Source organism: Bison bison, unplaced genomic scaffold, assembly GCF_000754665.1.
Source record: "Bison bison bison isolate TAMUID 2011002044 unplaced genomic scaffold, Bison_UMD1.0 scf7180017864470, whole genome shotgun sequence".
Lineage (NCBI taxonomy): Eukaryota > Metazoa > Chordata > Mammalia > Artiodactyla > Bovidae > Bison > Bison bison.
The window spans coordinates 2630965-2651146 of record NW_011495031.1 but is presented as its reverse complement, the minus strand read 5'-3'; the positions used below and the strand labels follow the sequence as shown (position 1 = coordinate 2651146).

At 37.5% G+C, this 20182-nt stretch overlaps 1 protein-coding gene across 2 annotated transcripts in view; it reads right to left on the bottom strand.

Annotated features, from left to right (window-relative positions):
• The window catches only part of GXYLT1 (glucoside xylosyltransferase 1), a 52115-nt gene that overhangs the window by 19753 nt on the left and 12180 nt on the right, over positions 1-20182 (bottom strand). For both annotated transcript variants that reach the window (XM_010860765.1, XM_010860766.1), the window contains 3 exons: positions 14018-14189; positions 8479-8604; positions 4377-4628 (listed from right to left, as the gene is read on the bottom strand). In XM_010860765.1, coding sequence (XP_010859067.1) covers positions 4377-4628; positions 8479-8604; positions 14018-14189 — 550 coding nt within the window. The remainder of the gene's footprint in view (positions 1-4376; positions 4629-8478; positions 8605-14017; positions 14190-20182) is intronic.

Genomic DNA, 20182 nt, shown 5'->3' with positions numbered 1-20182 from the left:
TTTTCCAATGAGTCAACTCTTCACATGAGGTGGCCAAAGTACTGGAGTTTCAGCCTTAGCATCATTCCTTCCAAAGAACACCCAGGGCTGATCTCCTTCAGAATGGACTGGTTGGATCTCCTTGCAGTCCAAGGGACTCTCAAGAGTCCAACACCACAGTTCAAAAGCATCAATTCTTCAGCACTCAGCCTTCTTCTCAGTCCAACTCTCACACCTATACATGACCACAGGAAAAACCATAGCCTTGACTAGACGGACCTTTGTTGGCAAAGTAATGTCTCTGCTTTTGAATACGCTATCTAGGTTGGTCATAACTTTCCTTCCAAGGAGTAAGCGTCTTTTAATTTCATGGCTGCAATCACCATCTGTAGTGATTTTGGAGCCCAGAAAAATAAAGTCTGACACTGTTTCCACTGTTTCCCCATCTATTTCCCATGAAGTGATGGGACCGGATGCCATGATCTTTGTTTTCTGAATGTTGAGCTTTAAGCCAACTTTTTCACTCTCCTCTTTCACTTTCATCAAGAGGCTTTTTAGTTCCTCTTCACTTTCTGCCATAAGGGTGGTGTCATCTGCATATCTGAGGTTATTGATATTTCTCCCGGCAATCTTGATTCCAGCTTGTGTTTCTTCCAGTCCAGCGTTTCTCATGATGTACTCTGCATAGAAGTTAAATAAGCAGGGTGACAATATACAGCCTTAATGTACTCCTTTTCCTATTTGGAACCAGTCCGTTGTTCCATGTCCAGTTCTAATTGTTGCTTCCTGACCTGCATACAAATTTCTCAAGAGGCAGGTCAGGTGTTCTGGTATTCCCATCTCTTTCAGAATTTTCCACAGTTTATTGTGATGCACACAGTCAAAGGCTTTGGCATAGTCAGTAAAGCAGAAATAGATGTTTTTCTGGAACTCTCTTGCTTTTTCCATGATCCAGCGGATGTTGGCAATTTGATCTCTGGTTCCTCTGCCTTTTCTAAAACTAGCTTGAACATCAGGAAGTTCACGGTTCACGTATTGCTGAAGCCTGGCTTGAAGAACTTTGAGCATTACTTTACTAGCGTGTGAGATGAGTACAATTGTGCAGTAGTTTGAGCATTCTTTGGCATTGCCTTTCTGGGGATAGTGGTATGTAAAGCAGAAAAGTGTCTTTTTAACTCAATGAATTGCCTGAATTTTTACAAGCATGATTTTGTAACTTTTTAAAAAAGATGCAGCTCTAATATTCATTTCAGGAACTCTACCAAAAATGCACATGTATCATATTAAGATAAATTAGTTTCATTTTTAGAATTATGTAAGCTTTTGAAAACAAACTCATTATTACCATCAGTCTATGTTATATGTAAAAATAAAACTGACAGATGACTATTCATATCATGCTCCGACAACACTAGAAACTGAGAACTCATGAATTCTCAAAGATTGCTTACTCTACTGTTTTCTGAAAAGTTAGGCTATATATGTAACACAATAAAAGCCTTCCATCATACACATATTTCAAATATGTAAAAACAATCATCACAACTACCTCACAGTAAGTATTCTATTTTTTAATACTTTTCAATAATTCATCAATGGCAAAAAAAAAAAAAAAATAGTTCAATAACAGCCTGGTTTCTAAAACTTCTGTCTTCTGCCAGTAATTATCCATTGAGTTGCTACTTTATGCCAGACTCCATGCTAAATATTCTGAAAGCAAAGCTGTAAAAAGACATACCCTTCCTTCAGTACATGGAGAAAACAGGCAAAAATTAAACTCTACAAAATAATAAACGGCAGGACACAAACAAGGTACAGCAAACATACAAGAAAAGAATTCTCAAGATGCCTTATGTATAGTCTTTGGTTTTTATCTAATAAATAGGAAAAGGTCAAGAAATCTCCTACTAGGGATTCAACACTGCAGAAACAATCATAACACAAAATACAAAGCGGTATCTTAGCCAGGGTTATATCAGTGTCTGTCAGCATTATGAGACATAAAACAAAAAGCTAAATTTTTACTATTTAAAATTTTAAAATATATAATTATATTACATAAGGCTGGGACTGAATAATTATGAATGGTAGGGGCTGGGTGACAACAAAGCATATTAAGAATTTAAAACATGGTCATTGTCCTATGGGTTGTCTTACAGCCTTTCATGCGATAACTATGGGATAACATTTGTGGACTTGTATGAAACAGTTTGAAAAGTTATTACAAGTAATTCAGTTATATCACTAGAGCTCTAAAATTTAACATTTGTGCCAGAAATTATGAGTCAGTAGGGAAAAAAACAAAGCCATGTCTGCTAAAGATATTTTTGGAAATCAGGAAAAATAAAGAGATATAAAATGGAACAAAAAAAATCAATAAATTTTGTCAAAACATATCAGCAATCGTAAATAAAATATTTTAAAAATAGAGCAAATCTTTGTTCCCACTGGGCAAGAACAGAGTTGTCTGAAACAAAGGGATAGTACGTATGAAGTAAATTGCACCTACTAAATTAATATACAATCATACACCTCATACGTTCTTCATTAAGTTAGTAGTACACAGACAGAAACAAATGTTTGAAAGCTTAGAAATTATTTCAACTCCCGTATCTACATCGCTAGCTGGATTATCACATACCACACACAAAAAGGAAAAGGGAGAAACCATTACATATACTTAAGAATGACATTCAAATAAGTAAAAGGCAAATAAATAATTATAGATTTGAACTACATAGCTGTAATTTGAAATGTTCTTAAAAATCAAATAATGGTGTTACACTAAATTATCTCTAAGGTTCTTTGCAACATAACACTTCTCATAATTCTAAGAATTTCAAATGAAGAGTTCCTAAGGACTTACATTATTCCTTAGCACACAATCTTACAGCACCATCTTCTGGTATAGTATTACCATGCATAGTCTAACCATCAGAAAAGGAAGAAAACTCATGGTATGACACCTGCTTTATTTAGTAAAATGTTATGGTAGATACATTTTTAAAACTCAAAATATATTATCAAATTGGGTAACTGAGGTTGACTGATAAGCGAGAACACAGGTTACACTGGCTTCATTAAAGCATTCATTTGTGGAAGACAAACTGAAAAGACATCAAGATTTCAGAAAGGTAAAGAAGATGGGAAAGCTAAACAAACAAGCCCTATGTAGGCTAGATATACAGAAGACAAGAGTGATGGATGTTAAACTGCCTTAGGATTGAAATGTCCAGATGTGGGTGGTGACGGCCACAAGCAGTACAGCGAAGTACAGGAAGGATACGAAGGGACGATAGATTTAAATCAGACACAAAGACAGGAATAAAAATAACAGTGTAAACTCTGGTCCACCACAGCCAACGGAAAAATCCTAAATATATACATGTGCAAAAATGTATGTATAGATATTCATATTATAAAAGATAATATCCCTTAATGCTTAATTCAGTATTAACCAGATGTAAAGGGTTAAACAGTGAGTATGAGTGTTTCAGAAATCACTGCTTTTAGCTAACACTGAAGTGCTTACTATGTGTCATGCCCTATACTAAGCACTTTGAGTGGGTCTCTTTTAAAAAGACAACCTACTTAAGTCATTTATTATCTCTATTTTTCAGCTGAGGGAACTGACATTTGAAAATTAACTAGCTGGCCAGTAGTTGTGGTGAACAGGCGACAAAGTTAAACATAAGGCCAAACCACTTGACTCCAATGGCCCCAGACTACAATGACTTAAGGACTCATCAGCATGAGACTGATAAACAGTACAATGCGTTCAGAACGCACAGAGAATTGAAATAGCCGGACTTTCCCAAAATTTGAGACAAGAAACATGGTATGAATTTTTTAAAAAGTCACTATAACTTCCAATAGCACCAAAATAGCCAACATTTCCTATGTGTTAAGCCTCGTTCTAACTAATTTATTCCTCACAAAAACCCCATGACATACATACTGTTATCTATCATACCATTTCACAGATGAGGAAATCAAAGTCTGGAGATGTTCAAAACTTACCCAAGATCTCAGTGTTTGAACCAAGCTAACATGCCAGTCTTAAGCTCTTAACTACAATCTATGCTCCTCCAGGACATATCACACTTTAGAGTCAAGTATTATGAGGCTGCACAACTACAAAATGACAACTCTTGTCTGGAATACCAATCTAGGAATGTTCACACTTGCTGCTTGATACTTGACTGTAATGCCATCTGCTTTGACCTACTGTAATGCTCTAATAAACAGAATACTAAGAACACACTTGCTTCAATTATTCTAGGTAAGTAGAAAAATTCTGAATAGGTCAATCTAGCTTTTAATAAAACAAAACTAAATTGGAAACCAAACAATCTGGAGGGAAAAGAGCAGAATGCTAACCTGAATCAGTCACTTACCTTGAAATACTTCCTTCTCATTCTGGTCATGTTCATCAGCATAACTCCCGAGTTCACTCCAGTTTTCCCATAGTATGGATGTCTGGCAAAGCGATTATACCAGCCTATTCGAGGCTCTTCATGTTCTGGTGCCATTGCAGCAATTTGTGTGGAATTAAACTTCTTTAGCAAAGCCCAAATATCGTCAACGGGCCGTAAAAAAAGGATATCAGTGTCAACATACAATAGTGAGTCAACTTCTTTCAGGATTAACTACGGGGAGAGATATTTGAATCAGTAACTCTATTTCATTATAAAACACCAAGAGGCTTTCATTATTTTTTTAAAAACTACTTAAGAGATAAACTACTTGACATTAATTTTTTTAATTAATTTTTCCCAAGTCTGCCATTTTTACAATAGCATATATAGATATTCTGCTAATCTTTTTATTAACTTTTAAAGAAGAAAAGCTATGAAAACACATCAGAATAAAAACTCAATACTAAAAACTAGACTAAAAAAGTAAAAGCAATATCCTCAACGACTAGGGAGGAAATGTTTTCCATAATGGAAAACAACATTACCTTTGGTGAACTGACATAGCAAATCTTAATTTCCTGAGATAAATACAGAAATTAGCCAATACAAATGAAGATCTGAACTTGTCCCCTATACCGTAACACTAATAACTGGTACCTTTACTTCATAATGCCCTCAGCCAGCAATCAGTAGAGCCAAAATTGAAATCCAGACCACCAAGCTCGAGTCCATGCTCTTAAAGATGAGCTGACCATCTCCTAACAAATCAAAGATCCTGCATTTAAATAGCAAGGGCTAAAACAAGACTTGTCTTGGAAGACTGGCTATGTCACTTCTCCAAGACATGTCAAACCTCCTTCCTGCTCTGGCTGTACTCAGCTGTGTCTAACTCTTTGCAGCCCCGTGGCCTGCAGCCTGCCAAGTTCCTCTGTCCATGGAATGTTTCAGGCAAGAATGTTGGAGTAGGTTGCCCTTTCCTACTCCATAGGATCTTCCCCACTCCGGGGGTTAAACCTCCAACATGTATCTTTTACAGGAATTTTCAAGGGTAAGTTTTTATTTCTGCCTCACCCAAAGACTTTAGAATCTGACCCCTGCAAATTTAAATTTGTCTATCCCAGTGTACTAGTAAGACTCAATGATTAGGTTAACCTAAATTAAAGCTTTTTGGTTAAGAATATAATGAGGATAAGAGCTTGATCCTCATTCTGCTCCCTTTCAAAGCTGCTGCCTCCTTCTGAAGCTAAGGTTAAGCCATCACCTTAATGACCAGTTGCGAAGCTGAAATCACTCCATGCCCCCAGATTTAATAGCAGGCTGAGGGAAAAAAACCTGACAGTTAACCACAGAGCCTGAATAGAGAAGGTTCACTTGTTCAAGGACTATAATTAAAAGGATATGTATGTATGTGTCTGTCTGTCTGTCCCTCTCTTCTTTTTTGGAGGACAGAAAAGTGAACGCAATTGTTTTGCTTCTGTACCATGAGACAAATGTGTTTACAGACTACTGTATTGTTAGCAATCTAGGAAGACGCTACAGGAAGCTCCAAGGTCACTGTCGGGAGCCACTGCCATCGGCGGTCACGTTGTATGTGTGTGTGTGTGTGTTCTGTCACTTAGTCATGTCCCACTCTTTGTGACTCTGTGGACTGTAGCCCACCAGGCTCCTCTGTCCATAGGATTTCCCAGCCAAGAATACTGGAGTGGGTAATCACTTCCTCCTCAGGGGATCTTCTCAACCCAGGGATGGAACCCACGTTTCCTGCATTGCAGGTGGACGCTTTACCACTGAGCCACCAGGGAAGTCCACCTGGAAGCCACCAAGGAAGTCCACCTTCACACATAAGGTGAAATGACAATCACATCAGTATTTTTCTATGGTTCCTTCTGGAGGAAGGAGGATTTGCCAGAGCTTACATTGGATCTTTTAATCCCTCCATTTTTTAAAAAAGTTTTTTAATGTTTATTAATTGACTTGGCTGTGTCAGGTCTTAGTCGTGGAACATGGGGTCTTTCCTGCAGTGTGCAGGCTTAGCTGCCCTGTGGCACGTGGGATGCTGGTTGCCTGTCCAGGGATTGAAACCACATCCCTGCACTGTAAGGTAGATTCTTAACCACTGGACCAGGGAAGTCCCTTAATCCCTCCATTTTAAAAGAGGAGAAAGTTAAGGTTTTTACTTAACTACTTCAGTAAATACTTTAGGAAAATTCTTCATTTAAGAAAAATGAAGAATCAACTTACTTAGAATCTGGTTAAAAAGATGCAGAACTAAGAGTGAATGAAGTACAAGAACAATTTGACAGGTTTCAAGTATTTAATTTCAGCATTTCAAATTTTTAACTACATCACATCATTAAATGATCTGGCAAACTTCCTATCAAAACATCAACAAGTAAACTTTACAATGCTGAATAAAACAGAAGAGCAGTGGTGGTAACCTCATGCTTCTTTCACCACTCATTGCTTTCCAGTGGTGTATTCTTGTTTATTTAATGTCATAAAGTGCTTGTTTAAATGTTCATCTCCCATATCAGACAATAAACTCTATGAAAACAGAAATCTGGGTACATATTCATTCCTATATGCACAGCACTTCAGTACAGATACGTGGCAGAACAAAGGCACTCAAACTACTAATTAAATGATGTAACACTGCAATGATTCAACCTAAATATTTTTTTTAATTTTTAAAATTTAAAGCCTGCATGAAGTTATCTAAAACTTCTTAGGCTTTTCCCCTCTTAATCCCTTATTTGTGTGCTTCTTACAAGGGAGGCAGACAACAAGGAAGATATCCTAGGATCAAGACTTTTTATGCCCAGCAATAAACCTACTGGTTAGGCAGATTCAGCTATCAAAATGTAACATGATTTTAAATCTTAACTGACATTCTAGATTTGACAAACTCTATTCTCAATATGCTAAGAACTGCCTTATTCCACTTAATAACAAACAAGCTTCTTCCCGATAATTCCTATACAGAACTCATGCACTTTCAATATTTCTACTACCGTAATTATTTTAAACATTATAGTGGTTTTAACAACTACTGAGAATTTTTTAAATGTGGGTGAATTAAAATGGAAGAGGTAATCTTGCTTCTGAATATTTTTTAAAATATTTATTTATTACTTATTTGAGTGTACTGGGTCTTAATAGCAACACACTGGATCCTCTATCGTTAGCTGTGGCAGTGGGATCTAGTTCCCTGACTAGGGATCAAATCTGGGCCCTCTACACTGAGGGTAGAGTCTTAATCACTGGACCACCAGGGAAGTCCCTGAATATTTTTAGATTAAAAAAATAATAATCAGGGTTTATCACCAGAGACTACCACCAAAGAGCCCCACTGAATAAATGGTTCCCATTTCCCTTTTAGTTCACATGCCTCAAATTCTGTTTCTGTGTTAAAAGTATAAGCTAGAAAAGGTGAACTGACTTGCTGTTAAAACAGAAATAGTTATTTAATAAACTGCTTCATTTCCCAAATTACAAATGCAGCCTGCAACTGGCAGGTGATCCTGCCACTGCATTCCTACTGGCAGACTTGGCTCCATTAAGATCTGATAACCTCTAACTCCTTCTCAGGGGTTCCCACATGGCGCTAGCAGTAAAGAACCTGCCTGCCAATGCAGGAGGCATAAGAGACGTGGGTACAGTCCCTGGGTCAGGAAGATTCCCTGGAGAAGGGCATGGCAACCCACTCCAGTATTCCTGCGTAGAGAATCCCCTGGCCAGAGGAGCCTGGTGGGCTATAGTCCATGGGGTCGCAAGAATCGGACACAACTGAAGTGACTTAGCAGGCAGACAGGCAACTCCTCCTCAGAGAAGAAACAGTTTATAGCAATTGAATAAATTAAAATGTAAGAAATAGTATTGCAACAGAAATTACTTACACTTTTCATTTTTAACAGCATATTTTACCATAGCTTTTATTTGTTCTATGGGAAGTTTTTTCTTTCTTCTAATATTCAAAGGGAAAATAATTTGTGTGTGTTCATTTAACTGATTTACATGAAACTCTTCATTAACTCATGTGTAAAAGCAAGATGCAAACAAAAAACACTGGAGAAAAACTTACTGGCAAGAACAATCTCTGGGAAGCACACGGTTTAAACAGTTTTTTCCACTCTGCTGCATTCTCACTTGGAAAAGTTATCGGGTATAATGAATAATTAAATGTTTGCAGAAATGACCAGCTGTCAAGCTACAATAAAAAAAAAATAAAAGAACTCAATTCAAACTTCTGCAAAATTATAAACCAAGATTACTTTTCAAAAGCTAAAAATTAAGATGTTATACATCGTATGTCATACACAGTTAAGAGAAAGATTTTTCTTTCCCACCGTTTTCATTCAAAATCTTAAAATCATTCTAATAGCTAGAAAGAATTCACCATAAAGATCTAAGGGACAATTAAAATGATAAGAGTATCAGTCAAAAAACCAGGAAGTTGAAAGAACTATACAAACTGTTCACCTCCATCAAACTTGACCTGATGTACAAATCTTCTCAATCCTTAAACAAGTTGAAGTCAGAAAAATTAAGCACTAATTTTATTACCATCGTATGTATGACATAATAGAAAATGTTTACAATCCGAGTCAGATCAACGTAAAGAACTGATGAGAAAATATTATCTGGGACTTTTCTGGTGGTCCAGTGGTTAAGACTCCATGTTTCCACCGCAGGGGGCTCAGGTTCATCCCTGGCTGGGAAACTAAGATCCCACATGCTGTGACGCATGGCCAAAATATATTTTTTAAAAAAGAAAGAAAATATTTATCTATGCATTTTCTATATTCATAGATATTCCTCATGATAAAATATTTCAGTAAATATATATCTAACGCAGAGTTTTTGTTTCTGGCCGCACTGTGCGGCCCACAGGATCTCACATCTCTCCAATCAGGGACTGAACCCGGGCCCTTGGCCACAAAAGCTCCAAGTCCTTACCACTGGTCTGCCAGGGAAATTCTTCCAGTGCCAATTTTTAAAAAAATCATTACAAAAAAAAGCAAAATCTGATTTTCTCATCTGAAAATCTATAATGAATACATTTTAGTTTCCTGAATGCATCTGGAGACTCTGAATTGTTTCAAATTCAGAAAGCATTACCTATCATTGCTGCTTCAACAGTATTGTTGATGTAAATTTCCTACAGAGCATTCACAATCTCTGGGGGAAGAAAAAAATACAGACTGAAGGTCTCTTTTTGAATTATGTCTGTGTTCAAGTAATTTTTAGAAACATCCTCCTTCTTCTTCTTTTCTTCCAACATATGCTTGGAAGGAATATATGCCTTCCAACATAGTTTAAGGGAATAGCTTTATATCCAACACAGCTTTGATGTCTCCATCAACTAGTTTCAAACACCAGCATTTTATTACCCTTGCATGACTTATTAATCACTTATTAAAGACCCTTTAAATACCAACATCAAAATGAAATCTTAATCATTTTTAAAGCTCCAGTATCTAGTCATCTTTTTTGCAGTAAAAGCACATTCCAGAAAATATTTGATTCTCTTTCATCAAAAGAAAACCCAAACATTCTCAGAGTTAACTATGATAGTTAATGAAAAACTAAGTTTAAAAATATAATAATACTACACAAGCAATAACTCATCCAGATTTGAAGACAACAGAGAGCTGCATATAAGATGAAGCAATAAATTTATTTTACTTTTATATTATATTTTCAAAGGCTTCCACAGTTGGTAGCAATCTGTTGCTAGTCTTTGAACTGTTAGGACAAGATTAATTCTTCTGTTAATATTTCAGAAAACAACCCAGATAATGACCTTAGGATCAGAAAAGCACATATCACAGATACAGAAACTATAAATATTTTAAAATGGTTAAGTAAGGCTTTTATTTTGGTTATTTTATTGAACTACAGCTGATGTACAATATTCTGTAAGTTACAGGTATACAATACAGTGATACACACTTTTTAAAGGTTATACATCATTTATAGTTATTATAAAATACCAGCTACAGTTCCTATGTTGTACAATATATCCTGTAGCTTATTTTATACATAATAGTCTGCATTTCTTAATCTCCTACCCTTGTATTATCCCTCCTCCTTTCCCTCTCCCCACTGGTAACCACTAGTTTGTTCTCTATAACTGTGAGTCTGTTTCTTTTTAGTTATATTCACTTGCTCACTGTAATTTTTAGATTCCACCTATAAGTAATATTAAACAGTATTCTTTTTCTCTTACTTATTTCACTTAGCACAGTATCCTCCAAGTCCATCCATGTTGATGCAAATGGCAACATTTTCATTCTTCTTTATGGCTTGTTAGCATTTCAGAGTGTGTGTGTGTGTGATTACATACAACCTCTTCTTTATCCATTCATCTGTTGATGGACACTTAGGTTGCTTCCATATCTTAGCAACTGTAAGTAATGCTGCTATGAACATTGGGGTGCATGCATCTTTTCTAATGAGTGTTTTTAGGTTTTTTCCCCAAATATAAACCCAGGAGTGGAACTGCTAAGTCATATGGTAGTTCTATTTTTAATTCTTTGAGAAACCTCCATACTGTTTTCCACAGTCTGCACCACTTTACATTCTCACCAAGAGCACACAGGATTCCCTTTTTCCACATCCTAACATTTGCTGTTCGGGTCTTCGTGATGATAGCCATTATGACAGGTGTGAGGCAAGATCCACCATGGTTTTGATCTGCGTTTCCCTGATGACTAACATGCAATATTGACCATCTCTTCCTGTGACTGTTGGTCATCTGCATGTCCTCTCTGGAGAAATGTCTACTCAGTTCTTCTGCCCATTTTTTTAATCAGGCTGTTTTTTGATGGTAAGTCGTATGAGTTGTTTATATATTTTGGACATTAACCCCTTACTGATCATGTTGTTGTTCAGTCGCCAAATCGTGTCCAACTCTTTGTGACCCATAGATTGCAGCACACCAGGCTTCCTTGTCCATCACCATCTTCCGGAGTTTGCCCAAGTTAATGTCCCTTGTATCAGTGATGCCATCCAGGCATCTCATCCTCTGTCACCCTCTTCTTCTGCCTTTAATCTTTCCCAGCATCAGTGTTTTCCAATGAGTCAGCTATTCACAACAAGTGGCCAAAGTGTTGGAACTTCAGCATCAGTCCAATGAGTGTTCGGGGTTGATTTCCTTTAAGATTGACTGGTTTGATCTCGTTCCTATCCAAGGGACTCTCAGGAGTCTTCTCCAACACCACAGTTCAAAAGCATCAATTCTTCAGTGCTCTACCTTCTTCATGGTCCAGCTCCCACAACTGTACATAATTACTGGAAAGACCATAGCCTTGACTATACAGACCTTTGTCGGCAAAGTGATGCCTTTGCTTTATAACACACTGTCTAGATTTGTTATAGGTTTCTTGCCAAGAAGCAATCGTCTTCTAATTTTAAGGCTACAGTAACCATCTGCAGTGATTTTAGAGCCCAAGAAGAGGAAATCTGTCACTGCTTCCACCTTTTCCCCCCTCTATTTGCCATGAAGTGACAGGACCAGATTCCATGATCTTCATTTCTCAATATTGAGTTTTAAGTCAGCTTTTTCACTCTCCTCCTTCACCTTCATCAAGAGGTTCTTTAGTTCCTCTTTGCTGCCATTAGAGTGGTATCATCTGCATATCTGAGGCTGATGATGTTTCTCCCAGCTATCTTGATTCCAGCTTGTAACTCACCCAACCCAACATTTCTCATGATGTGCTCTGTAAGATAAATAAACAGGTGACAATATACAGCCTTGTCATACTCCTTTCTCAATCCTGTACCAGTCAGCTGTTCCACACAGGTTTCTAACTGTTGCTTCTTGACTGGCACACAGGTTTCTCAACATAAAGGTAAGGTGGTCTGGTATTCCCATCTCTTAATTTAAGAGCCTTCCACAGTTTTTTATGATCCACACAGTCAAATGCTTTAGCATAGTCAATGAAACAGAGGTAGATGCTTTTCTGGAATTCGCTTGATTTCTCTATGATCCAGCAAATGTTGGCAATTTGATCTCTGGTTCCTCAGCCTTTTCTAAACCCAGCTTGGACATCTGGAAGTTCCCAGTTCATGTAATGTTGAAGCCTAGCATGCAGGATTTTGAGTAAATCCTGCATGCTAGGCATACTGGTCGTATCATCTGCAAGTATTTCTCCCATTAAGTAAGCTGTGTCTTTTTGGCTGGTCAATGGTTTCCTTCGCTGTGTAAAAGCTTTTAAGCTTAATGAGGTCCTATGTGTTTATTTTTGCTTTAGGAGACAGATCCAAAAAACACTGCTATGATTTATGTCAAACAGTGTTCTTCCTATATCTTCTTCCATGAGTTTTATGGTCTCAGGTGTTACATTTAGGTTTTCAATCCATTTTGAGTTTTTGTGTATGGTCTTAAGAGAATGTTCCAATTCCATTCCTTGTAAAACAGTAAGTAAAGCTTTATACCTCTTAGAATCAAAGATTTTAGCAGGAAACTAAAAGACTTGAGGTCACAAGTAGTATTTTTCAACTAATATGAAAAATGAACTAAATTACCTGAGAAAATATCAAACAAGCTTTACCTACATAGGTCAAGCATAAAAATCCAAATCAGTTTGAAAGCTTAACTGAATGGACACAGAGAGACAGACAGAGATGGTTAAGGCATAATCACCGTCACTTTTACCACCATTTCAGAACACAAGGTCATGAGATTTCTGGGGAATTTTCTTTTTTGTGTATGTTCTCCCTTCTATGTTTATCTGTTCTCTTCTTCCTGCATAGTAATTTTTTTTTGTTAAGATAATGCAGTGGTCCTGATTAAAAGAGTATATTTTCAATCTTCACAAGTAGCTAGATATGGTCACATGACTAAGATCAGACCAATGATATACTGGCAGGAACATCCTGTGCGACTTCTAGAAAGTCTCCTTAGAAAGAAGGAGAACACTGTTCTTCACTCCTTTTTCCCTCATGTTGGCTAGGATATGAGTGTGATGACTGGAGCTTGAGCAGCCATTTTGGATCATGAGGTAGAAGTCTTATGTTAAAGATGGCTCAGCCACATGAGAGAAAAAAGAGCAGAATCCCTGAAAACATGGGGCTGCCACGTAACACAGACTACATGCTTTTATATAAGAGAGAAATAAACTTCTATCTTTTTAAGACATTTTGGGTTTTCTGCCATTACAGCCAAACTGATTGCAACTAATGCAAAACCAAAATAGAAAACCTTACTATCAGAACAAGAAGTCACTTCCTTCCATATTATCAATTAAAAGTTCCCTCCACTCAAAACAGAATCAAAACCTTGTGCACACTCTGACTGAGCCACTCTCAAGGCACGGATGGGAACACAATTAAGACACAGGACTTCTCAGTCAAAACATCCTGGAACTACAGTTAGTAAAACAAAACCTCCATGCTTGGCAAAGGACTAAGTAGGACTAAGCAGCCTAACACCTTCACAGAAACAAGCCTCCTTCTTACACCCCAGGTCTGGATGCACAGACGCAAGTGGCAGCAGGGAGCAGTCCCCACTCTAAGAGGGCAGAGCTGCAGGATAAATATTTTTGTTCAACAACATTTTACTATAGTATATGTTAAATATTCAACTCTACAGACCTGACTAAGTCTCAAATACTTACTATGCCTTTAAAACTATCATGCAGTTGATCTTCAGCAAAAATATGGAACTGAAGAGGTTTGATGCTAAAAATGAGCGCTGACTTCAACATGGTTACAGTTTCTTCCAGTCTTTCCCCGCAGGCAACCACGGCTAGGTGCACTCTCTCAACGGGCTGCATTTTCACGCCATATCTGATAGAAAAGATAACCACATATTCCAACAGTTTTAGTACAGGGTAACATGTTAACAACATGGTATTCTGACTGTGTTCAAAGACTTAGGTTTGAACAATAAGGTCCTACTGTATAGCAGAAGGGATTATATTCAATATCCTGCAATAAACCATAATGGAAAGAATATGAAAAAAATATATGTATATAATTAAATCACTTTGTTGACTTCAATTTTTGTTTAGAGATCCCTTCTGTAAAATGTAAAAGGGCATTAGAAATTATATTGTTTAACATTAATAGTTGTATATATATATTACTAAGTAGCAGGAACAGGTGGGTGATCAATCATTTTTCTTAATTTTACAGGCTAAAATTATTGCAGTTACATTGCTTATTAGCACAGGACTTTGGAATCTTGAGTATTCACGTTTGCATGTGGCAGAGTGGACCCAGAACTGTTTTCCGAAGAAAATCTTGTTCATGGATATTCCCTCAACTGATGAGGATATCAAAAAAGAGAAAATATGCTAAATAAAATTAAATACAAACAACTGACTATATAAAAAAATGCAGGCATGTGTGTGTGCTCAGTCATGTCTGACTCTTTGCAACCCCATGGACTACAGCCCGCCAGGCTCCTCTGTCCATGGGATTTCCCAGGCAAGAATACTGGAGTAGGTTACCATTTCCTCCTCCAGGGGATCTTCCCAACACAGGGACTGAGCTCATGTCTTCTGCATCTCTTGCCTTGGGCAGGTGGATTCTTTACCACTAAGCCAGGTAGGCCCAAATATTAAATTCATACATCTTAATGTTTTAACATTAAACATTTAGAATTATACTTTTATCCTTTTTAATAATTATACCAATTATTTATATTAACATGATAAAAAATTAAGCCTGGAGATAGATAGATAGATAGATAAAACGTGCTCCTGCTTTTACTGTGGATCTGTCCATTCCTATTAACAAGCTTGTTTGTTAAGGGCCTAGAGACACTTAAGACAGCAGTTGAAACTGATGCTTTTCTGGTCTTACTGGGTTCCTGAGGCCTGAAAACAGGTTCATTTCTCTTGTATACACAATTACTGGTAACTGTCAGCCTTCAGCACAGAATACTCACCTCCTAGGAAAAAAAGGGGTGATTTCCTTCCCTGATCCCTCAACTGGGAGACTGAAACTCATAACCTTGATAACTTACCCTTAATGGGCTGATTATTCTAAAGGTGAAGCTCTTTACAAAAAAACAACAAAAACTGCTTTTAAGAAAATGAAACTTTCCCCAGATACCTGACAAAGTTAAACATTATTACACCACTTTGTTAAAGGTGGTAAATGGAGAAGTCACATATAAAGTGGTATTCTTGGAAGAAGAATATTTACTATTCAAGAAACGGTGCTGATATTTCACTCATCAAGTTATTAAGATTATTAATAAGATTAAGATATCAGGTACATATCTTGCCTTTAAAATTTACATCAATCTACCAGGAACTGATTTTTATGAGTGGTCTGAAGAGGGGACAACTGCACAATTTTGCATGTGGCTATCCAGTCGTCCAAGCTCCTTCTGTTACAGGGTCACAGAGAGGCCAGCCTTTCCCTACCCACCTGCTATGCCACCTCTCTCACACATAAGGTGTAGCCCAAGCTCGGGTCTTTTGAAAGCTCTGTTCTTCTGTACTGATAGCAATTAGAAAGCAACAGCACCTCCTTCCTGTCTGCACCCTCTATCCATTCCCCTCTTTTCTGTGGAGCCCGTCAGTGTTTAACACTGGATCCCTATCAGGGGAGACCATCCACACATTCTATATCTAAACAAGGGCATGTGAACCCAGTTCATCTCTAAGCAGTGGAAGTCAAGTAACACAAGCAGAAGCCAGGGCAATCAAGACACACAACAATTTCACAGAGCTCTAAACTGTCTCATCTTTCTGATAAACGCCTCCAGATCCTGTTCCTCATGATGACCAATATCTGAGAATCTTATAATGGGCTCGAATTACCCAGCTGGCCATAACTCGATCCTGTTTCAAAGATAAAAAGCCTGGAGACTTAAGAGAGTAAGCAGTAACAGGCATGTGCCACTTTGCAGAGAACTCTCTACATACAGAGACAAGAAGCAGAATAAACCTTCTCAAGAAAAACAAGTCAAATGTTCTTCATGGAAAAAAAGTCCCTCTGAGTCAGTCCCAGGGACTCTGGCTCTCAGGCACTGCAGCAAGGCTTCTTCTAATCATACTGCTAGCACTCCTCCCACCAGTTTCTATGAAATTTGCTTTTCTGTGTCTCTTTTCAGTAAAAGCATTATACACAGTACATCTAAACTGAGAAGACAAAACATGGTTTGAAGATGTCTCTGCCCACCACCCAGTCCCTAGACCCAGGGATGGGAAGTCACTGCAACTGGACGAAATCTAAAGTAAGCTTCTACACTAGAGGAAGGGATGACTGAAACTTTCGAAGAAATTAATAGGAAAGTAGCCATTCAAGGAATTTTGATCCCAACTGAATGGTGTTAATATTGTCAGGATCTACAAAAATGTGCTATATGTTATATATTAATTACAGTGTGAATAAGAAAAAACCCCTGTGGATTTAAAGAAATGTTATCCAAAAGGACATTTTAAAGTCCACTCTCTTCTTCTACAGATATAGGATCAGAAGATATCCTTCAGATAATTCAAAGTTAATACCTGAGGGTCCCCATGACTAAATTTGGCATCACCTGAACACAAACAGCAATTTTGACAGTAATGAAGGGTAACACATTCTATCAAAAAAACTGAATCAATGGGTCCAAAATGATACTAGTAAAGGGTAAGGAGGGCAGGGGGAGAAACTCTCCTTTAAAGAAGAATACCAACCAAAAAATGTAGAAGGAATGGGAAAACCAAACAAAGCACTATTTTGCATTCACTCTTGTAGTAGATGATTTGAACAGGAATAATTAATAGATGCTAAAACCACACAGTATCAAGGTTTTATCCCCACACATTACAAAGGGGATAATGATACTGAAACAGTGTAGAAATGTGATACCACCACCATAACCACCTGATCAAACAACCAATTATGTTAACCATCTACCACCAGGTGCCTCCCAACAGCACGCCCAAAGGGCACCGGATCTCCTGTGCAGAATTCCTGCCAAAGATCCTGAATCTGATCCCAAGCGGACAGGCAAGTTCAAACAAAGGAACAAAACAAAAATATCATGTCCCTGCCCTGCCCCTCCTTCAAAAAAAAGTCTGCAAACTGTCCTAGAGAAAAGGGGGACTAAATAGATTTAAATAACTGAATGTAATGTATTTTCCTTGACTGGGTTCTGAATGGGAAAGAAAAGATATAAAATTCATTAATAGGTAAATAAGGAGATATGAATATATATAAATGTATATGTAGTATACAAATATAATATTATCAGTGTTTGAAGCAGGAAATGGCCACCCACTCCAGTATTCTTGCCTGGAGAATTTCATGGACAGAGGAGCCTGGCAGGCTACAGCCCATGGGGTCGCAAACAGTTGGACACGTTTGAGCAACTAACATACACATATTGTCAGTGTTAAATAAACTGAAGTGCCAATTTTGTTATGGTGAAATTGGAGAATACCCGTGTTCTTAGGCAATACATGTTCTTAGGCAAATACAAAAATATGTGTCATGGTGGTGGCGATTTAATCTCTCAGTTGTGCCTGATTTTTGTGACTCCAAGGACTGTAGCCTGCCAGGCTCCTCTGTCCATGAGATCTTCTAAGCAAGAAGACTGGAATGGGTTGCCAGTTCCTTCTCCAGGGGATCTTCCTGACCCAGGGATCGAACCCGCTTCTTCCACACTGCTGGTGGATTCTTTACTGCTGAGCAACCTGAGAAGCCCATGTGTCATAATGGCTGTTGCTCAAATGATTCAGCCACAAAGTGGCAAAATGTTAGTAACAGGTGAATATCCAGTACGGGTAAGTGTGTCCACTCTGTTGTTCTTATAGCCTCTGTAGATGTGAAAACTTATCAAGGTAGAAAGTTGAGAGGAGGAATCTAGGGAAAAAAGTTAACACAATGTTTTAGATGAAAATTCTAATATAAATACTGTAAATAAGCCTTAAGAACAGACTTATTTTAAGTAACATTCCTGTTATAAAGGAATAATAACTTTCCCTCTCTTTTTAAAAAATCAGGCCACACTGAAAGCTTCCAGTGTGTTCTTCTAGCCTATAATTAAACTAGTGTTTTCTCTATAAAAGAAAACAACGTACAATAAGATTTAGACTAGGAATTAGCATTATAACGAAGTACATAAACTCAAGGTAAGTAATTACATTTCTGGTAACATTCTCCTCAAACTAAAATAATAGCTACTATGAACTAATTTTTAAAATTTGCAGTTGAACAAAATTGGAAAACTCTACTCAGAAACACTAATGATAATTTCCTTAATGTGTAACCTTTTAAAAAAAGTTTTTCCTCTTACTATAGAGAAAAAGAATTGTAGTGAATTATCATACTAGGTAAAACTACTTTAAAGGTTGTATATAAAGCACTTTTGGAAAAGGGCATGGCAACCCACTCCAGTATTCTTGCCTAGAGAATCCCATGGACAGTAGAGCCTGGCAGGCTACAGTCCACGGGGTCACAAGAGTCAAACACAACTGAAGCAACTTAACATGCAGCACGCATAAATCACTTTTGGGACAAAATGCAATTCTTTGCAAAAAAACTGCAAGATTTTATGTAAAGCATTAAAAATCTAAAAATTCAATATGAAGTATTAACTGTTAAAATACAATTTAACATAGTCTGTAAAAATATACCTCTTAAAACTAGTATGGAACCATTCAAGATAACAGTTCAAGTAGTAAATACACAGACACTATGAACTGAAAATCAATTCCCATCACAAAGAGAAAGATTATTTTAAAAGCTCAAGTCATTTAATAATATTAAAATTAAGAGATTATATAATGAAAAGATAGCTAAAATTTTTAAATTAAACAGATTAGGTAAACATTTGTAATCAATGTCAAATATATTCTTCTTAGAGTTCATAAAGTAATCATTAAAAACCAAACAGGTAAATATCAATACAGACAATGCAAACAAAACTTTTAAAAGATAAACACATACAGAAATATATCAAGAAATAATCAATGAATATAAATCAATAAAAAATATCATTTTACTCTACTAGGTGGCAAAATTATAATTCCCAATAATGAATGCTAAAGTTATGGTGACAACACAATGCTGGTGCAGGCTTATAATTTTTAGAACACAAGGGATTATCCATTCTTTGTAATATTTGAACTCCTTTCACATGCTAGACACAGGATAAGCCAGAAAGCCACGATCCGAACCTCATACAATTTAGAGCCTGTTGTGAAGAACAGATTTTTTAAAGATTTAAACAAAAAGCATGGTAACTGCTTAACTAGAAAACAACTGAGGTTGCTAAGAGGGCTTACTACACAAACATCTAACCTTAAGTCTGGAAGTGCTGGGGGAAATTACTACTAGTCATTTACTGGTTGCCAAGCACCTGGCTAAATAATGGGGCTTAAATAATGAGCAACACTTGGTGTCTGTCTACAAAGCCAGCACTTCTTGAAATGGGTAACAATTCACAACCACAGGAGATGCAGCAGGTACGGTACGTGACAGGATACAGAGAAGGAAGAAGAGGTGGGCAGGAAGTGAGATCACAGTGGCTGGATGAGAAATGATGGCATGGGAGTTCAGGCAGAGAAAGGAGGGGGCCGGCAAGAGCCCGGGCAAGAAAGGAGACGAGCAGGAATAGTCACTGTGGACTGACACACGCAAAGTCCACCGCGCGTGAAGATACAAAACCCAGACGAGGGGAGGCGTGATGAGCCAGAACGAATCGGCAGGTAAAAATCACCCCAGCGCAGCTGCAAACACGGCTCGGGAGCTCAGGAAAGAGCTCTGGACTGAAGAGACCAATTAAACAGGTGATCCCGTGACCATCCAGGGAGCAGGGAAAGAGCAGAGTCCTA